The 21,935-nt window shown below is 38.8% G+C and overlaps 1 protein-coding gene across 1 annotated transcript in view; it reads right to left on the bottom strand.

The window, feature by feature from the left end:
- BRAF (B-Raf proto-oncogene, serine/threonine kinase) overlaps positions 1-21,935 on the bottom strand; it is a 66,318-nt gene that overhangs the window by 21,838 nt on the left and 22,545 nt on the right. Inside the window, exons 3-8 of the mRNA XM_009288352.2 lie at positions 17,050-17,153; positions 16,224-16,326; positions 14,777-14,925; positions 13,326-13,451; positions 4,648-4,807; positions 2,998-3,034 (exon numbers count right to left, since the gene is read on the bottom strand). Coding sequence (XP_009286627.1) covers positions 2,998-3,034; positions 4,648-4,807; positions 13,326-13,451; positions 14,777-14,925; positions 16,224-16,326; positions 17,050-17,153 — 679 coding nt within the window. The remainder of the gene's footprint in view (positions 1-2,997; positions 3,035-4,647; positions 4,808-13,325; positions 13,452-14,776; positions 14,926-16,223; positions 16,327-17,049; positions 17,154-21,935) is intronic.

Here is a 21,935-nt window from a genome sequence, read left to right as displayed (position 1 = left end):
ACCCCAACTATATTTACAAGCAGCTGGAAGCCAGTGACCTGGAGGATGGACTTTTGTTCATATTCATGTTACGGTCACTATACTGTCATATATTTATTATATTATTTGTCTGAAATCACACATATATGGAATTAAATGTATGATGTTCCCAGAACACGAGCAATTTTCCAAAAGTTTACTGGGTTACAGACTTTCTCTGTAATAGCAAAGCTCTACTAGAATGCGTTTTCTTTAGAGGTAACTAAAGTCTCCTACTTAAATTTTAATACCACGATATAGAAACACTAGCGTAATATTCACCCTTCACCAAAAACGCTCATAGCACATGGTAGGACATTATAGTTAATCTGTTCATTATAATACCAGATGGCCTGTTTTCCAAGTTATTAGAGTAGAATACTTCAGATAATGTTGGACTTAAGTCATTAGCTTGGACTCTGAAGCTGTACATAACGTATTCCATTCTGTAGCCAGTTTGCTTGTTGGGAACACCTGTCTTCTTACAAAGACTTCTGGAAGAACTTTACAAGTTCATAAGGTGAACTGCTCTTGATATATTCTGAAACAAAAGTCTTTGAAACAGCCAAGATGGTAGCATTTGAAAACCACACTACATGCACTGAACTACCCATTTCTACATGTATACGTATAGACACAAATATTTACATTTCATGCTATTACTCAATAGTTGGTTTCTCCAGCATATGAAATCCCACAAAGACTTTTGGGATTTTGTACAATACAACAACAGATCCATTGACAGCTTTAGGCCTGAATTACCCCTAGAGTCAATGACGTGAAAATGGAAGAGTCTTTTTTTACATGGTACAGGACACAAACAAATACTGTTTCGCTGGAAATTTACTAACTAAATAAAAACTACATGGTCTAAACCATCTAGGGCCCCAATGCGGTATTAATAGCACATTCTCAAAATGAAGTGTTTGTTGAAAGTTGACATGACACATTACTTGATAAGCTTGAGACCTAACAAGATATCAATGGAAATGTTTGTAATTCACATTTGATTTCCTAGATTACTTTTCAAAGCAAAGAATATTAAATACAGAAAACTGTTAAAGCACTGAACTGACTTAAACTGAACAGTCAAGGAAATTCTAAGTTAAGGACGTCACTTTGTCTTTAAAATCACTGCAATGCAATCCAAGGACCTTTGTTCAGAAAAATTACGTTAAGGTCCACATAAAAACCTCAACTATGAAATTCCTTGCTTTTGAAGATTTAAGTCAGACTTTATTTATAGTCATTTTCAAGCGTGTAAAGGTGAGAGTGGGTATGTGTGAAAAGCACATTCAAAGCATTCCAGCCAGGCCAAGCAAAAAACAGAGGTGTTTTGATAAACTCACACACTTACATACACACGGTGTGAGGGTGAGGCACAAACAGCATCTGTGGTTTTACTTATTTTGTTTGGGTGAAAACAAGAAAGAAGAGCCCAACTACCTCTGAACACTGGGCCAGGCTCAAAATCAAACACTATTTCACTGGGGACAGAATGAAGGAGGGGACTGGGAGTCCGGGATTGGTATTTCCGAAGACAGCGCATCAGCTGGTTCAAAGGGGCTGTTAGAGAGAAAGAGACGGGCAGGCAGAGACAGAAAGACAGACACATAGAAGAAATGAAAGAAGTCATGGGAAATAACTAGGATGCTTTGACTCCTATTCATAGATTGCTTCTGTACTTTGAAGGAAAAAAAAAGTCAATTACTAATAACACTGTTTCAGGACTGGGAATAGCCAATTGTTTTCAGATGCCAAGCAGACAGTTTATGATCAAAAGTTAAAACCAACATGATAGCACAACATTTAAATGCTGGACAAAATGGGCAAAACTGTGGAGAGCCACACCTATCAACACATACAAAAAGAGCTAAAACTGGCAACTTTAAATTAGGAGGCTTGCAGGATTAAAGGAAATTTCTTTTTGAAAAGCGTTCTATTGCTGGCATAAAGAAAAACAGCTCCATCAAACACAACGCAGTAGGTAGGTACCATCCTACCAACTACCAGATTTGGATGGGAGAAAAAGTCAGTGAGAGCCCACAGTACAAAACCTTAGAGATCAGAATAGAGTGCACCGAGGTAATTCAGACTTTACTTATGGCTGAAGCAAGTTATAATTAGTAGGAGACGATTGTGTTAATGGTTTGGAGTTGGAAAAACTGTCATGTGCCTGCCCTACTTACTATTTCTTTATTTCTATTATTTCTATATTATTATTATATTCGTAAGAATAAATACAGCACGTAAGAAGCCCTCTCAGGACCTTGACAGCCAGTGGGAGAAGTGACTTAACAGGCCCGTGCATAACGTGTGAAGAAAAAAATCTTCTGGCACTAGTTCTGACTCAACTGTGAATTAGGGCTGTCTGTTACCGAAGGAAACAAAAAGACCTGGCTTTAGCGTACGGTCCTAACAACCTGGTTCCAAGAGTAGCACAGGCATGCAGTACAGCAAAGCAGCATCTTCAGCAGGGGTAGAGGGGGAGAAGAACCGGAGTATTTCACGCTGCTTTGGGACGCAGCAGTTCATATGGAAGGTCCATGTACCATGTCGATGGTTTTCAATGAAAACCCCCGTTGTTTCCATGGGTGGAAAGGTAGCAACAGGCATAAAAATCTTTGAGAGAGAGTTGGGAAGTTGTAGCATATCTGTGTGCAGCCATGTGAGTGAACGAGTGCGTGCGTGTGACAGCAAAAAAGTGATGGTGCAAGACCATTTTAAAACTAAAAAACTAGATACCACTTCAAAACTTTTTCTCCTTCTGTCTCCCCCACTCCCAGAATGACCGGCAAATGACTCAAACCTTTGTCAGACAAATATTAAGTTCATGGACAAGCAAATGCAAATTCATTTTTTGTTCTAGTCATATTTTCCTCTGTGCCTGTGTTTTGTAGGAGGAAGTAGAACAAAGGGAAGGGACAGAGTGGTTGTGTAATTAAATGTAGCACAGTAGCTAGTTTAAACACTACTTACCTCCCTCTCCTCGTAAACCCTGGTCTCTAATCAAGTCCTATAAATAAAAAAAAAAAAAAAATTGTGTGTAATTTAGGTATTATCATTTACATTCCATAATCAAGATCGATCAAATTGAGAATCCATAACCTCATATATTGTCCATGAAATAGAAGTTGTTTCCTACCCTGGCTTACTAATAGCAGCGACTCCAAAGAACTATTTATAACAACTACTAAACTTTTCAAAATTAGTTGCTTTAAAACAGCATCTCTCAGTAGTAAAGTGAAATGTACATCACCCAAAATAGATACTGACACGAAAGTATTGATTTAAACACGCAGTTGGCCAAAATGCATGAAGAAATATCGAACCAAACATTCTAGTTACAGTGTTTGTGGCACAAATTATTTGAACTGTCATATCAGAAGCTGGGACACGAATTTCCTGTACTGAGGTACATCAGTCAAATGAGTTCTGCTTCGTTTTTTCTTGTAACAAAGCACCTCATTTGCATAGCCAGGCGCACTCTGTTCTTCTCAGAAATGACTAACTGCAAAAGGTTTCTTTCACTTGCAATCCACTTTGAACTGAGAGTACCTTTTACAACATATCCAGACTAAAAGCAAAATACTCTAAGGATTTTCTAAACAGAAGAAAATTAGAAAATTCTACCAGTTTCCCTCTGTATGTCCATTTTCATCATCAAGCTTTTTTTTTTTTTTTGGTTATACAATTACTTTATTCCTTTATACACCTGCACTGCTGCCGAAAGCACTGGTCCTGCCTCTCAGCTGCACTGCTGCCATATACCATATGCAAATGTCTACGCGGCCACACTCTTAATGCTCAACTAACATTTCACCTTTCACTCAGCTCACATGCAAAACAGATTTTGTGCCTCGGTGTCCAGGCAGACTTCAAGACTGCTCACCTGAAAAATGACTAATTTCTAGAGAGTAGACTTAAGGGTAAAATACAAGCTGTATATGTTAGCAAAATTAGAAAGAGGTGGTTGTGACCAGCATTTTGAAAGGTCCTAGCTGGCCTTATACCTAGTATCAACCATTACTACTATTTACGATTCAGCATCCAGAAATTTCAAAAAATGTGGAAAACAAGTTAAGTGTAGCAGTTTCTGAACACTCCAAAAGAATGCTCAGAACAATATATACTGGGCTCTTGAAATCCTAAGGAACATTCAGTAAATCAGTTTACCACAATAATTTAATTTTCTTCAATGCCAGAAATATTACTTGAATTACAAATACTAAAAATCCCTATCTTGCATATAAAGAAACATGCTTAACACATATAATGGTTTGCAAGAGTGGTTACTGGCTTTCTTATTCTTAATGCTGTGGTACAGCTAGCAGCATGAGCCTTGGGACTAACGGAAAAAAAAAAAAAAAAAGTTGTTTGTGGTAGAATGTTGCTTTGAAAATGAAAGGACAGGACTGTCAAAAGGCACTTTCTCCTTTTGGAGAATGGGTTATTTGTGTTCTTACAGCTCTCAAGAGCAAAAAGGTCTTACGTGGGATCTATGAAGATTCCACCAAGGATTAGCTCAGAAACACAGCACTCGTATGTACACGATAAATTTAACGCACTGATATTCATAAGGGAAACATCAAATCTGCTATTCCTGATCCAAACGTTATTAATACTTACCTCTATATTGACTGGCTCGATTGTATTGATGTGAACATTGGGAGCTGAAGAGGATCGGTCGCGTTGCCCAAATTGATTCCGATGGTCTTCATCTGCTGGTCGGAGGGGCTGTGGGATTGGAATGGATTTTGAAGGAGAAGGACTAGGGAGAATTGGTGGTCTGAGAAACAAAGTCAAGGAAAAAGAGGATTTAGGTCTACAAATGGCTTCAAATACTGCATAGTGGGTGTGGTAAGTCCTTTTCAACTATAATAATACGTACATTAAAAAAACTGATCTAAAGGCCTGCATAAAAACAATTTATAATGAACAATCTCTACTCCCCTATGATCAATTGCAACAACTCTCTGCTGCACAAACTACCTAATTACATGGCTGTGAAGTGTTCTGAGTTAAAACAGAACAAAAACCCCTAACATACCATACTAAACTAGTAATAATAAATCCTGATCTGAAAAATTCATATAGCCCAACATGCACTGCAGATAGCAAGATACTCTGCAGTTTTCTCACTTCAGACTTAATGCAGTACACTCTTTTTAATGGCAACCCATTGAGAACTAAAAATGCTTAACATCTCACATCAACATTACAGTCAGAAGATGTCACAAAACAAGTTGTATGGATGGGATTATTGTTCAACAAAGAAAGACTGAAAATTACATACTGGTCACTCAAGATAATTGATTAATATTATGGCCAATATGAATTATTGATACTAAAAATAAACATATCACCTCTTAACCTCAACCTTTTAAGAAATAACTTTGAATAGTGCAACATTTCAAATGTTATTTACAGTGCTACAGTTAGGCAATGCAATAGAACTTGAAAGATAAGTGTTCAGACTATCCAGACAAGTTTTCTGAAGAAATACAAATGCTGCCAGTCATAAATGCAGATAAAGTCTTTAATTTGGTACCATGAATCATATATTTAAAAACCAAAACATCTAAACGCTTGCTTTTTCATTTGTAAGAAGGCAGAATGTCACTACTTTGGTTATCCATTTATTTTAAGTACAATAAATTGGCATTTATCTCTTAACAGTGGCTGACCTTGACTTGGGTAAGTCTAACGACTCAATTTAATGGATATAAGGCAAAAGGTCAATGAGAAACATTTGCCGCCTTTGCCAAAGAAAACTTTATGTTTCTTTGCCCTTTGCCAAAGAAAACTTTATGTTAAAATATACATGATATCAAAGTTTTTAGAACTTATAGAAAACACAACTCCTAAGAGAAGAGTCGAGTCCTACAGCCATTCAGTTACTTGTGGGTTAGTTATCATGCCCACAGGGAGAAGCTTCAGAAATAAACCATGCAGCAGCATATAGCAGCAATAGGTCCTGGTGCCGCCTCCTGTAAGCGAACGCTCCTTGGCCTCTCCAAAGATCTTTAAGGGCAACTAACATTTTCAACAGGATCTCTTGACATTTTTTCAGAAACGGGTCTGCTTTAAAGACCCTGCCTTTCATTGAAGAGTTTATACAGTTTGGCAGTGATCCCAGAACTCAGTGCTATCTGTATCCTAAGCACCTGTCATCTTTTCCTTCCTGGCCAACAGTCTCACAATTGAGAATGGCAAAACAGCGCTTGCGAATTCATTCAAACAACAGTCTAGTAAGTCTTGTAATAAAATACTTAGATTATGTTTGGGAAGTGGGGAGGGGGAAGAATAGGTAGGGGGTTTAACCCTGCTTAACTTCTTTTAAAAAGTTACCTATTGTCACATGACAGAATATAAATATTGGGAAGATACTGGGAAGCAATGAACTGAAACTACCAATAGACAAATCTCTGAGGAAGGGCCTTGAACAGCCCAGCATTTCAGAAGATCCTCAGAATTTCAGAAACATTTTTTAAATGCAATTGATGTACATACACATAAGCTGAAGTTTTCATTCATTGCTAACAAGTGCCTTCAGGTAAAATCTTTTCTATTGTAGATGAGGAAGTTTTGAACTCCTGAACGTTTTTGTAAAGAAATCATGCAACTAGAACCCACATCAGGAGATGGGACACTGCAGAGATACAAGTGCAGGACTTGGTTGACATTCTAAGGCACTGTATTTTCATGTTAAGGCAAGCGTGTCAGATGCTGCACAGAAAGATTTCACAAGAAAAGCCTAAAAAGTGTCTCAGCCAGGCCAGACCTGTCATTGTCGGGATAGCTAACTCCTGCTCAAACTTCCTGAGAGTTCTCAGTAGTAATGAAATTAAGGGAAATGTGTAACAACAAACATCAGATCATTGCACTAGAAGTGACTGTGAGCTCTGCCACATGACGAGAACAGAAGCAATCAGATTTTCTGTGATCGTAAGCCAGCCAAGGGAGAGAAAACCAAATTGCAGAAATATTGTTTCAATTACATCCTCCTTTGAGTCATAAATGGTCATCTGCTAAGGGAATCTGCAAATACTTCTGTATTTCTGGTCACAGGTCATCGTGCCCATCATGTTGCTAGCACAGATCGCATGCTATGTCATACGATGTTTGAAAACAATTTGAATAGCTTTTTCTACTCATTAAGTTCTAACTGGGAGAAGTTCAGATCTTTAGAAAACAATTACAGGCTGATAAAGAACTGCCTTTTTTGGAGTCTCTAAACTATTACTGGGAGGATCTCTAGCTTTAGACACCAAAGAATCCAGAGATGGGAATCTCATAAGCAGTTAGCCGTGCACTCCATAGAATCAGGATTTCATTAATGGGTGTCCTTGGGACACTTACAAAAAGGTAGGCTATTTTCGCTAAATGGGAATTTTGCTTGAAAAAGGTAACTAGTGAAGAGAAAGACACGTGGTTTGCTAGCCAAGATGGCCTACTGAGATCACAAGCTCAGAAGAGATTACCACCAGCCTCTGCCTGTGTGCGGCAAAAGCTGTACCTTGATCTGCATCAAGGTCTTGAACGACAGAAAACACGTCACCACAAAGAATGCGGCAATCCTCTTAGCTACCAAAAGCCCGTTCTTACAGTATTCCTAAATTTTAATTACTCCAGGACGGTAGAAGGGACACTGAAGCAAAAAGGACCAGCCATCATCATTTGGAAAAGAGTGACATTGTCTATTCCAGGCGAGTTACAAAACTAGTTCTGTAGGCTATGCAAACATAGTGCCAGCAAACATATTGCCAAAAAAAAAGTCAAGAGGACCAGAACACAACTGCTGCAAAGGACTGTTCACTGTGGCATACACGTATAGCAGGCTGGGGCTTAAAGGAGCAGCAGTTTAAATACCAGGATCCGAGTTTCTGTTGCTCCTGTGGCCTTTGTGAGCAGTTAACAGCCACCCTGCTAGCTAGAGGAGACCTTCTACAAATAAGGTCAATATTCTGAGATATTAGAGAGGTTATACCACCTCATCTTGCACACTTTCTTCCAGCCTCTTAGATGTGGGCATTCCTTTAACAAACGATTCTCAGCTTCCCAGGCAACAAGCTGATGGAGTTCTCAAATCTTGATTTAACATGTTATAACCTTTCCTGGCAGTATGACAGAACATGCTTTTTCCTTGAACCATGTATTTGGGATAAGCACATTGTTCCCTCCCTTTTTATCAAGACAAAACACAAAGAGGTTTTGTCAGGAGACAAGAGTAATTGCAGACAGATGTAGATTTTTACCCTTTGTCAATCACAGCAAGTGCCAATGTGTCCACAGATTTACTATTCTACAACACTGGGTCCACGGGAAAGAGGAAAGTGCCCATACTTGCTATATTATATATAAACAAACAATTTTATAAAATCATATACAGTACCTCTACCGGATCTTAGAACTTGCAATGATACAAGTTAGTTCACAAATACAAAAGAAAATTTTAATACAGATTTTCCTCAATTTCCTTTAACTCACCAATGTGATGTTTCATATATGTAAGAGCTGGTCTACTCAGGAAAGATTTTTCTTAAAAAAAGGTTTGTTTGGGCTTCAAGATTTTTGCTTGGATTTTTATTTTGCTGTAGTGAGGCAAATACTTAAACTGAAAATTCACATTCACCTAGCTTCAGTTACAGGGCGTGTGCCACTTCCCTTTTAAAATGACAGTATCTCTGCTGGACTGAGATTTTACTTCTCCCCTCCAGCCTGAACAAGTGCATCTCAGTTTAGCCAGAGGGCTCAGTGTAGTACACACTATTCACCTGGTAGACTGCATACTCATACCCAAGCCAAACCTATTGCAAGCTAAAATGTGTGCATACCAAGGCTTTTTTTTTTCCTTTTGGTTTACACCAGCATAGAATTGGCTTTGTTTTTTGTTACTGCTGTTAATGAAGAACACAGTGCACTTCCATTTTCAAGCAGTTTCTAAGGACTGCTAAGTATCTGGGATACAATGGTATTTCAGCCACACTAGCAAGCAGGTAAACTGCAAATTATGGAGGCCAAACATGTTCTAATTTAATTATTGTGGTACTCCACAAATATTGCCAGAAAACAAAGTAATTTTTTTCTCTCCCCACTTCTGCAGCCTGGAAATAGTCAATAACCCCAAGTCAAATGTTGATTTGGAGAAAAGGATAGCAGTGCAAGTTTGTAACTACAAGCCAGAGAAGATCACACTCTTACAGCATCCTGTGAAGTCAGCCTAAAAGCATCATGGGACAGATCTGCAACAGTTGTAACTTCATACAGATTAGTGCATTCTTCTATACCATGATAACTTGTTTTCATCCATGTTGGCTCGTGGGCGAAAAACAACTGCCAGGCTTATCACAATGGTGTGCATTTATACTGGCCTTTGGGCCCAGATCAAAGCTTAGCAATGCTTTCCTAAAATTTCTGATAGCTTCATACACCAGGGGCTATCAAGAGAACCCACACAGTTGTCATTAGTCCTCCAAACCAGGTTTCAGTTCACTAGCATGTTTTTGCAAATACAGTTTTGGGGAACAAGAGGTTTCCCCCACCTGTTGTACAGACTAAAGATTATTTTTCTAAAGATTCTGATACCAGGCATTTTACGCTCAGCAAGAATGCATATGAAGTTGGATATTGTAGGAAGTTTGCTAACATTTACATGGAGTGGTCTGGAAAAGGTCTGGTGCCAGAATTTTTAGAGGAAAAGTTCATCATAATTTTATGCAATAAAACACAAAGCTTTTGCTCACTTAAACACATGGGGATCTAAATGGCATTGTAGTACTAAATACAATATTGTAAGGCCGTGTCTTTGTTTCCTTGGCTCTTCAGAAGCTTTTCTACACATTTAAATATCTTCGGCTGAGGCAGAATGATCAGTGAACATTTGGAAGACAGAAAGGAAAGCCAGAGGTGTTTAATCACAGGCTGGAGCCTGCTCTAAGGCAGGGACTGGCAAGCTTCCAAGAATGGTGCACCAGACAGTCCCCCTTTCTTCCTCAAATTTAGAAGATTAAGCATGTTGGGAAATGTTGTTTTTCAAAGAGCCAAGATGTTGCCAACCTGCTTACTAGCAGTGTTCTGCCTCAAGGAAAGCAGACGCTTTCACTTTATATCGAGTCTAACCTGCCTCTGTGCTATTCAAAGTCTGACCATGCGCCCCCTTACCACCCACTCCACAGGTTACTTACCCTGCCACAGTATCTGCCTCATGAGATTGCTGTTTTGCCCAACATCACAACATCTGAGAGAATAGATGGAAGTTGAAAAAGACAACTTTGGAATATTTTGAATAGCTAATCTCTCCCCTTTTTGTATACCTGTAAGATCCAGGGAACTGGGTTCACAGAAATTCTGTGCTCATATTTTACGAGCAAAGATACAGAAGAAACTTTATGATAGTGCAATGAATGAAATGAATACAATGTATTATATACAGTTTGCATACTTCAATTTTATTGCAAATGGCTATTATTAGGGAGACCTACACTTTTAATAATTCTTTCCAGTTAAGTGCAGATTATAACTAAAATGACTGCTTTGGCACAACAGGATAGTGCAAACTGAAAGAACTAAAATGGGACAGAAGACCTAATGTGGAGGCTGGACACATTTTTATAAGGGGTTCAGAAATGTGCAAGTGGGACCATATGTGCGCCCTTATCCTACAGTAGAACGTCTGGAGGGACTGCCTACGGCTTACAGTTGGAAGAATGAAAGGCTACAGGACTGCATTGCTTTAGGATGTTACACATGAGCAAAGTGAAACAAAGTTCTCCAGCATGTTTAGCAGCTTTTGCATTATGTCCAATGGTCTTTTCCTTTATGTCCCTTTCTCTTTCCAACTTCTCCATTTGATCCCTTGACAATTTCTCAGCATGTCACACACGCCTTTGCTCTTGAGCTTGTCTTGCAACACAAACTCTTCCTTTCTTTGGGCACTTTGCCTGCAGCTGGAATCCCTTCACAAGGCTAAAGATGAAGAAGGATGTTTGCCTTCTCTTTCCTCAGGTTTACCAAACGATTATTAACATCCCTTCCTCTGTGGGCTGTGCCATGCAAGATGCTAGGAGAACAGAGAAATCAAAGGAACAATTATTAAACTAGTAAGTGTTAATAAAGCGCTAGTTCCTCATATTTTCAATCCCATTGCCCAACTCTCAAATTTCAATCCCTTACTCTCTTCCCAGACAAGATAACCTCAAATGTCAGACCTTTTTTTTTATTCCAGTTGAACTGTTGTCCCATATTGTAGCAGTACCCTTTAACAAAACTGTGGGTAAGTATATGTTTTTATAGAAAAGCCCAGCATTTTTTTTTTTACTCTAAACAAAATTCAGAGGAATTAATATTTCCACAATTATGCCTTTAAAAAGCAGAGAAGTATTATTAAAGAAAGGCAAAAGGATAACTGGAGAAAGGTTTGGACATTGCTATATGCTCATACAATAGCATCTGAGCTGCTTCTGGAAAAGAAATACTACAAACACAGATGCTTGGGGAAAACTGCATGACTTTAACATGCGTACTACTTATGAACACCGGCTGATAATCATAAACCATTTTCAAAATAAACACAATTTTGAAGGCATGATGTATGCCTTTTTTTTTTTTTTTGGTTTAACAATGAAGTGTACAGCAAGGCAGAAAGCAAAAAGTAGAAAGCTAGAAACCTTTTACAGCTCCTGCAACCACAAACACTTACAGACGCAACACTTAGGAAAAGCTCCTTAACCTCAACTGGCAAGTATATTTAAATGTTAACATTTTTATATATGTGAAGTTAAAAACCTTAAGGCATCAACCAGCTCTGGTCTCAGTTTTTCCTTTCAGTTTTTACATCACAAAACTAAGACTGCCTGAAGTAGTGCATGTATCGATCAAGATAATCCATCCTGTTATATCCGCACAAACTGGTAAGAAAGCACAAGTGTGAGGCAGAGGCAATTGAAAAGTAGGAAAATTTAGCATATATCAGTATTAGGATTGGGGCTATATAGTGCCTTTGGCACCTGCAGGCGTTTAACACAGTTGGTACGAACAAGCTACTTCACAGATTAATAGTTCTAGCCTGGTTATAATTTCAGCATGTACCATGATACATGCTTAGCTTCGAGAACCACAGCAGCAGCCTTGTCCACAATCTGCTGTACTAACATCCACTACCTGGAAAAGGCACTTCCAAATTTACTTGAAACTGCACAAAATAGTACAAATAAGAACATCATCTCTCTTTGTACTTACCAAATGAGGTTCACTCTGCAGGACTGTCAATCTATTTTCCTGGGAGGCATCATATTTGATCTTTCATAAAATAGTCTTGGCTGTCCAGGGAATTTCTCTTCTAGTCAGAGTCCACAGGTGCCTGTGTAGCTTCCAGTTGTGTTTCTGCTTTAGTTTGGGCACAATGCTCACTATTCCAAGAAAGCCTCTCTGCCAAATTCAGTTCATCTCCACGCAGCACATATGTCCTAGGAATGTTTTTCTGAAGGCTTTTGTATTTGGTGTTCTTAATAAATCTGCATAAGATTTCTTGACTTTGATACACATCCTTGAGTTACTCTTTCCTGGAGATTTGTTCAACTATCTAGTGCTGGGTGGTGTCAGTGATCTCTCAGCTACTGGGATCATAATCTAAATACGATCACTTATCTCTTCACAGAGAGAGGGTCCAGAATCTTTGTTGGAAACGCAGGGGATGGAGGCTGCGGTCAGTTTTAGAAGTCTAATTTTACAAAACCTGGATCTGCAGCAAACAGATGCTATTGGTATATCCCAACATCTAAATAGGAGGAAGACAGCTGGCCTGGAGGATACTAAAGCAATGTGTATGTGGAAAAGCTACTGAAGCAGTATTATGAACCTGGAATTGGCATCTGTTCACATCAATCTTATAGTGGTGCAGCTTATTCTGAAACAGAGGTATGTCACTTCAAGGCAAATAAATTGTAGTTTGAGAGCACAAACTAAAAGAACTTGTGAGGATATAGTTTTGGTTTGTATTAATTTTAAGTATAAAATCTTTCCAGTTTAGACCAGGTCTAAGCTACCATGTAGAAGAAATCAGTTTAACAGGTAAGGCCCCAATTCTACAGACACTTATGCACACGTTTATCTTAAGTTCATTACTAATTTATATCATTCATGTGAATGAAAACGTTCACTTCTTTAAAGTTAAGCATAGGTGGATATATTTGCGTGACAAGCCAGATTACAAAAGTGTAGAGAGAGTTGCAAAGCAGTATTTTGAGTGTTTCTAAGCATACAGTACTGAAATGTTATGTTATTAAACAGCAGGAATAAGGTCATACCCAACAGAATCTGAAGGGGGCACTGAGGGGTACGATCCAGATGCTGGGGTGGTCTCTCCTAAGGAGAAGGAGGCCTCCTCCTGCGGTCTGGGGTGATGTTCAAAGAACTTGGAGACAAACAGCAAACTGTGAGGCAAGAACAAAACAAAAACAACCTAACTTGTGCAAAACCCAGAAGCTTCACAATATAACACCCAAGGATTTAAAAAAAAAAAACCAAACAAAACACAAAACCCCCTACCTATCAAATTCTAAATTTTAAAATAAAGACTAACACATTAATCTGCAAGATTTGTTAAAAATATTATTTACTTGACAAAGGATCAAAAGATCATGCCTTAAAGATACCTTTGCGGAAAGTAATTTTTTAATCTTTTAGTTGAAATTGCAAACATCTGGTTCCTCAAGAATGCACAACTTATACCTATATGTTGAAGTACACAAACTTATTTTAATGTTTGCACTGATGCAATGCCAAAAACCAAATGGATAGAACTACGTTATCCATAAGCCCTGAGCACAAACTCTAGAGGTGCCCAAGGAAACAGTTACACATACCAACATAAGCAGAAATTAAATTTATTCTTGGAGGAAAAACTAGCATTTTAAATGATTCCTTTCATGAAAGTCTATTTAAAAGACTTAATAGCCTCTGCTGAAACCAATTAAATAGAACACAGAGCCAGTTTACACCAGATCCTTAACCTACCTCAAAGACTTACACAAATAGATCAATAATTAAATTCAAGAACACGTGACTGTTTCGGACATTCTCTTTTATGTTTCTTACCCATAAACTAGCATTTTAAATGATTCCTTTCATGAAAGTCTATTTAAAAGACTTAATAGCCTCTGCTGAAACCAATTAAATAGAACACAGAGCCAGTTTACACCAGATCCTTAACCTACCTCAAAGACTTACACAAATAGATCAATAATTAAATTCAAGAACACGTGACTGTTTCGGACATTCTCTTTTACGTTCCTTACCCACGCATCAAACTCACTAATGGATTTATTTTCAACCACTGTAAAACCAACTGCAATTTCACCATATTAAACTAGTGTCTCTTAACACTTTTTTCAGGTTGAAGAGAATAAACCCGCATCTAAACATTTAAGGGTGCTAGCCATCACATAATAAAGAACCAGTTTTGATTAAGAATAACAACCGTGAACAATGGGAAGTCTATCTGATACAGTCAAGTGCTCAGCCACCCCATTCATGCTTCAAAGAAAGCATTTCATAGTCCGGCAAAAAAATACGAACTGGTTGTCTGAGCTAGCGCAGAGAGAATATGAATTATGCAGTCTCACAAGAACAGTTGAACTCCTGTATTTTTTTCAAGCACCTCCTCTGACTTCCTGAATTACAGATTTAACATAAGAAATCACTGACAGCCGTAAGCTTAACAAAAGGCTCAACTTCAAAACCAATTGTGATTACTTACTCAAGTTGGTCATAATTAACACACATCAGTGGTACTTCTGTACTACAGCGCTGGTGAAATTTGTAGCCACATGTCTGGCACCGGAATCCCTGGAAAAGCAGCTTTCGACAAAAGTCGCAGAATGCTAACGTGAAGAATGTTTTTCGTACCTACGTTGTCAAAAATAATGATAATTAGAGTCTTTCTGTAAGCCTAAGATAGGCTACTTGCTTTTACCTCCCTCAAATACACTTACAAGCCTCTTTTTTGATGCTGGAGCTACAGTTTTATATATCAAACAGATTTACATAAAAGATTGTCTCCTTCTTGAAATAGTCTTCATGCATTAAAATCTTCTTTCAACTATTTATTGGAATTAATGCTTCACTTCATTAGCAGTAAGAAAAACAGCAACAAATCTGAAGCAAAACAGTGCACTATTATCATGTTAGAGACAAACATTCAGAATTTAATTGGATACAACCTATAAAAACAAAAGCTGCTGAAAGATTATCTCATCTTCTGATTTCTCCAGGAGCCAAATGACATTTCTATCCAACACTCACAAGACTGGAAATACACATACGGCTTTTGTATATGGCTTCTATGTGTGGATACATACATAGTTGTAATTTTGACTACTGAAACTCAGAAACATTTCAAATCGCAAGAGGGTGAACATATATTATCCCCATATTATAGGGGGGAAAAATGATTTAGTTTCTTTTTCAAATTTAGCAATACTTGGCATAAAACCACATTCTAGTTGTATTACTACATGTAATAATCAACATTTCAGAAGGATGTAAAAAAAAATGTTAAGCCTACTAGACTTTCACCTAACTAGCCATAGCCAAACTAGCTTGTTTGAGTAAAATAGTTTAAGCAGCTTGCAAATAGAATTTTGGTTTTTTATTTAAATAAAAGGTCTTTCTTCTCAATGTGACAAACATTATTTCCAGGATTTTGTATGTAGCTGGAACCGTTTAGATGGATTCTGTTTAGCAGCTTCCATTTACTTGGGCCTTATCAGGTCAAAACATATTTGTGCACTAGCATCACTGATGATGTCAGCACCGCTCTGGGAATAGTTAGTTCATTAGTTAATTGCTGCTGCAGAGCCAGCAGGGAGGCCCAGAATATATTTTATAGATACAGCAATACAAAAATAGTAGATTATTATTACAGCTCTGCAATGCAGTGCTGATTTAAACCCCCTACATTTATAGATTTTAGAGGGTGTATTCCGTCCAAATGTGAAAGTTTTAAGGGCGATCAAGTACTCTGACATCACTTATTTCAATTACAATTCTATCTAATTCACTTAAGCTATTGTGATTAAAAACTTCTTTTCCAACCCCACCACATTCCCCAAATACAAAATACTATTCAAAGTTGTTAATTTGAATTTGAAAGTACAAAGTTGATTTAACCCTATTCAACATTTCATAAAAAAAACAGTACATACAAAATTGTGTGTTGTGAGTGGCACATTCTCCAAGACTTCCACATGCAACTCCTCTCCCGTGAGCCAGGAAATGTCCGTGTCCCAGCCAATTGGCTTCTTCTCTCTGGAGTGTAAATAAGCCTTTCATTAGCACCAGCGCACAAGCCCTTGCAGGTCTCCTGCTGAAGATGTGAGATCAGGTAGAAAGTTGCACTGGGGGGTTTGCTACCCAGTCTCTAACTGCAGGAAACTTTAAAGGCAAGACATTAAGCTCAGCACATACCAAGGAAAGCACGCCTTCCCTGGACAAACGAAATTCACTTTTTCAATCAGCTCCAGTAGTGACCGATTCCTTGGTTCCAAGGTGACAGATACCCTTCTGAGCAAATAAAGTGCTTGTGAAAGTACCTGTTCCATAAGGGTTCCAAAGAGATGGCTAATTCTGTGCAGTAAGATAATCTTTTTAAGGCTGGAAACTCAATTTTTTTTCCCCACAGGAACTCTGTATTCAGTTAAGAATGCACTATAAGTCAAATAAAACCAAAAAAGTTAACGAAACCTATTTAATACTTGTTTGGTTAGCATGAGTTTGATTAATGAGTGTTTTGCCAGCAGTCTATGAGCTCGTATTACTCTGTATTATGCCTGTTCCTGAAGTGATTAAATCTTTTTCTAGGAGTTTGCCATTCTTTTTAGACATGTCTTCAAGGCACAAATTGTTTTAGTGCAAAGAATCATAACATCCTGAACTTTGAAAACAAGTTCCACAACGTTGGATAGAATCGGCCATACTGCATAACTCCAAGAAGAGATTCTAAGAGCAAAAACCATCACACACAAACCATACCCATCTTGTATTCTGTAAACAGCACAGCATTCTGGAATAAGACCTCTCATCATCAGCGCTTTCTTTAGGCTGTCTCGGACTGTCACCCCACATCTTGCTGGAACCTAGAGGTCAAATATAAAAGAAATTAATTAAAACAAGTTCCAATTTATCCCCCCAAACTGATGCAAACATTTTGAGCCTCAAGTGCTAAAACCCACTTTTCATGATGCTTTACAGAATGCTGAGAGTTTTTCAAAATCTTTTTTGTACTGTGGAAAATTTTATTGGTGAATAGTATATAAGCAATCTAGCTCAGCTAGAAGAGAGAACAAACTCTACATTTCTATTAACATTTGGAATGAAATCTTGACCCAACTCTAAAAGTGACTTTCCAACTCTTTTCATCTTGAAGAAAGAGGAGAAACAGCACACAGATAGCTAATAACTACGTACATCTATAAAAAGTTCAGGCCAAGATGTAAAATTAAGTGGGGCAACATGCCAAATGGAATTAAAATGAAAGAACTAACTTGGACTGCACTCAAAAAACCATTATGATAAAATGTAAACATTTTATTTTCTATTTCTAAAATAGAAGATAAGCATGCAAACAAATAAAATAAAACAATCATCTGAGTCAGGCAGACCATCACCTCTCACTTTAACCTATATTTGCAACTCTACAGCCTCCTCTTATTTGAAAAACGTATTCCTCCCTTCTGTTTCAGTATTTGAAAATTTTAAATACCTAACAGGATGGGAAGAATGATGAAGCACACTGAAGCCAAACAAAGAACTGCAAACTATGCAAGTAAAGATATTTTCCTTGACTCTACTCTATTCTAGCTGTAGGCATATCTTACAGGAATAAGTACATCATCTCTAGGTATACCTGTGATTTAACAGTGTATAGCGTCAAGCCATAAAAACAGAACAATACATAATCTGGTGATTAAGTGTAGTTAAGGTGTTGAGTATCATCCACTTACTATTTCTAGAACTAAGCAGTGAAAATATGTAACACTTTAGCTGGTATACACACTGGGACATCTCCTATAATCACGGACAGCACCTCAAACATGAATCAAAAGAAAAACCCACAGACTTCACTAACCAAAAAAGTCTGTCTGAACACCTGAGACTCAATTCTAGCTTGCTAGTGGCTTAAGCCAGAGCCCTCAGTAGCCAAAACCAATCTCTTAATCAGCTTCAACTGGCTTTGGATCGGAGCCTAGTTTTTGCTCCTTGCACTTAAATTTCCATGGGTATTTAGGGGCCCTATGTCCTACTTAAGGATGATAGTGAAAAGTAGCAGTCTATTTCAAGTAGCTTTGTGAACACCACTTGAGGTTACACTATATATTGCATTTCTAGAACTCAAACATATGCTCTCTCAGAAGAGACAAATCAAAGGAATATTTTGCTTCACAATCTTCCTCCCAATAATATGAAAATGCTTCTTACAGGATATTTGTGCATTTCATCTGGTCAACATGTAAACATTTTAAAAAGAGAATTTCTACTAATTCCTTGGAAAAAACATCCTACAACGTACTGCTTTACAATCTTGATGTTCAGCCTTCAGTGACTTTGTTTTACACATTCCATTACTTCTTAACGCATCTTTTTATTAATCTAAGTAACTTCTTCCCATCCTAGAAGTTAACACTGTGGCTTTCAATCACTTGTAGGTCATTCCCCCAGCAAAAAACATCCTTAATTGTTACTAATACCTGTCACTGGTATTAAGAGGGAGCCTGGGAGCACCTATTTTGACACTATGTTGACAATATAGTCAATATTGTCAACAACTTTCCATTGTAAAACTCAGCCCTCTTTTGCTTAACTCTCTACCAAACTGATTGTTCACACTGAAACCAACTGTTCGTACGGTCGTTCTGAGACTGGTACCCCCTGCTCCCGATCCCTGGCAATGTGGTTAGCATAACTAACGCCATTTTATGAGGCAAGCAGCCATTCTCTGTGACCGAGTGGGTCACATATTTGTTCTCTCTCCCCTCATTATCAGGCCCTGAAGGTCCTGTGCACCAAGCAGACAAACCAAACAGACTACTTCTTCCCCTCCCCACCGGCCTCAAGGTTCCTGGGCGCCAGGCCGATTACTCCCATCCTTGCTGGCCTTGAAGGTCCCAGGCATCCGGGGCCACCAGGTGGTGGTGATGGCCCTGTCACAGAACAGGGAAGCATAACAGCACCCAGAGCACTGTCTGTAAGATCAAGCAGTTGTCAGTCCTAAGGGGGGAACTTGGACTGGAGCTGCTGCTGGACAGTGAGACCCAGGGCCCACCGTGGCCAGGGACGCCTCCACCGTCCTCTGCTTCCTCCCAGGACTGAGGGAGTGACTCATATTCTTTTATATGAATTTAGAGTCTGGATTATGATTGTTATATGGATACGGCAAACCATGTATTAAGATTTGACCCTATCTGCACAGGGTCCAGGTGATTAGAAATTATAAGTTAAGTTGTATTATAAATTCTGTATTGTACCACTTATAAATTGTACTATACTGATGTTGCTTGTAGAAATCCTGTGCCATTCTAATCATAAATTGTGTTATACTAATCATAATATCATGTTAAGAAAATAAAGCTTTAAATTTTAACTATGATTTAGTGTCGTCATCATGCTGCCAAGGATCCCTAAGAGAACCTGTCTGTCCCCTCAGTGTCAGGTGACAAGTTCTCCCTGCCTCCAACATCTATATTTACAAATACAGAGTAAATATTTTTAAGAATTTGACTAAAATGTCTGAGGATTTCAGAGGTGTGCTCCAGCCTCCCACACACGTCAGGTCCAATCATGAGCCACTCTGATGAAGCAAGCGAGCGTTCTTTGGCTCAAGGCTATTTGTCCTGTAAGTACAGCTCCTGCTGGATTGAGGTATAGCCCCCACAGACACTTCAGGTCTACCTTTCCAGCAACCTCAGATACTTCACCACTGACATCCACAGTGGAAGAAGAAATTCAAATACTGAGAGGGTGACAGACCGACCATAGGGGAAAAAAGGGGAATGAAGAGAGCCAGGAACGTGGTTGGGCATGAAGAAGAAATGGGAGAAGAGAAACAGGACAAACTTAAGAACTGACCAGGGAAAGCATGTGTATACTGGGAGAGGGGATTGCCATCAGCAGGTTGGTGGGAAACAACCAAGCAGGACAGAGGGAAGACAGACTGAAGAGCTAAATGAGGCAGAGGGCAGGAAACAAAGATACGATGAACTACTATGTAGGGGAGAACTGGTTGAAACAGCTGGGGAGGCAATGAAAGCACATCCTGAATAGGAATCTTTCATGCTGTGATTAGGAGAAAAGACTGCTCATTTTGGACAAGAAGCACCAGGGGGAAGGGACTGCCTAAGCAAAGCATTAGAACTGAGCATAGAAGGGGGAGAGGTTCTAGCTCAGGCAGAAAACTTCAAGGCAGTAAGCATTAAAAGAAACCAGGGTAGTAAAATCTAGACCTGGGCGAGGGAACAGAACAGGACAAGGAGGAAAAGCAGTAGAAAGCAGTGAAAAGCAGTGGAAAGGTGACTAACATTAAAGAGGAGATGAAGAGAAAGAAGGAAGGAGCCTTGTGCTCAACTGGAAGACATTTTCTTCCTCCAGCACTGATCCTCCATGAAGGGCAACAATATTCTCCAGTACCTCATGAAGCAAAGGTCTGCATCAGAAACCAAAAAGTTCTAACTCCATTAATGAATTACACTGCTGTAAATAATGCCACTTCAGGTGATTTTTAATTTTTTTTTCTTTAATTCTGCTGAAAACAAGATTTATTAAGTTACAGGCTTCCTTTTAAGAGATCATTAAGGCCAGAAAGGCAAGCTCTTAAAACTTGGGAAGAATCAGAATGAAGGTTGCCTACAGCTACACAAGTGCAATAGGACTACGAAAAACATGCATTAAGCATCTCGCTCCCATATCATTCACTGTTCCTCAGTATTACTTCCCCAAGTTCCCTTCATTAAAATCCGAGCCATATTTATGCAACTTGCGATTAGAAACATGAATAGTACATTTGTTCTCTTCACTGCCATTTGCAACAACATCCAGCTAAAAAACAGTTAGGGAACTGTTTTGATTTCTCTTAAAATCACCAGGATCCTGAATCAGCATCACATTTAGAACATTCTCATACAGAACTCCTGAGCAGAGAAACAGAAGGCTAAATTAAAAGAACTGAATACTAGAATAAATCCCTGTAGTATTGATTAATCATTTTCCCAGACTGGTACAGTATGGTCTATCGCCATCTGTGCATGTAGGCCTTCAGCCCCCTCCTTCAGTCCCTACCAGCACCTGCTGTAAAGCAGAAATCTCACCCTGCAAAGCGCTCCCCTCTAAAACCTCTTTTTTTCCCCCCATCCTCTTCTCACACCCAAATCATGGCAAAGTTAAAGAAAAATCCAGCTCCAAGACGGTGATTTGGAGAGCAACTCAATCTTAAGAAAAAACACACGAATTCTTTTTTTCCAGCTAACAGACAGGCTCCCCAAAGTAGGAATTTCAGAACAGCTTCTACTCACCCCCAGCCGGAGGGAGGGCATGCAGCCCCACAGCCTGGGAGTGCAGGGAGCAGGAGCCCCTGTGTGGAGCAGCCACACCGACCCACTCAGCCCCCAGGCTGCCTGGCAGGAGCCTGCAGCTCCAGCCCAGCAGGCAGGCAGGAACCAAAATGGGTTTATCAATTCCATCAAGAGTTTTGACAGGATTCCCACAGAGCATTTTAACTGAATCACATCAGCTTTTTTTTGACAAAATCGGTTCCCCATGAGAAAATTTCTGAGCTACTCCAGTATACGCACCCTTATCACTGCAATCCAGTAAATTGAACAAAGAATGCTTAATATTATTTCAAACCCATTTTGTCCACATCCATT

The sequence above is a fragment of the Aptenodytes forsteri genome, unplaced genomic scaffold (assembly GCF_000699145.1).
Source record: "Aptenodytes forsteri isolate BGI_AS27 unplaced genomic scaffold, ASM69914v1 Scaffold56, whole genome shotgun sequence".
NCBI lineage: Eukaryota > Metazoa > Chordata > Aves > Sphenisciformes > Spheniscidae > Aptenodytes > Aptenodytes forsteri.
Note: the sequence above shows the minus strand (reverse complement) of the source record. Positions and strands in the feature narration are given on the sequence as shown.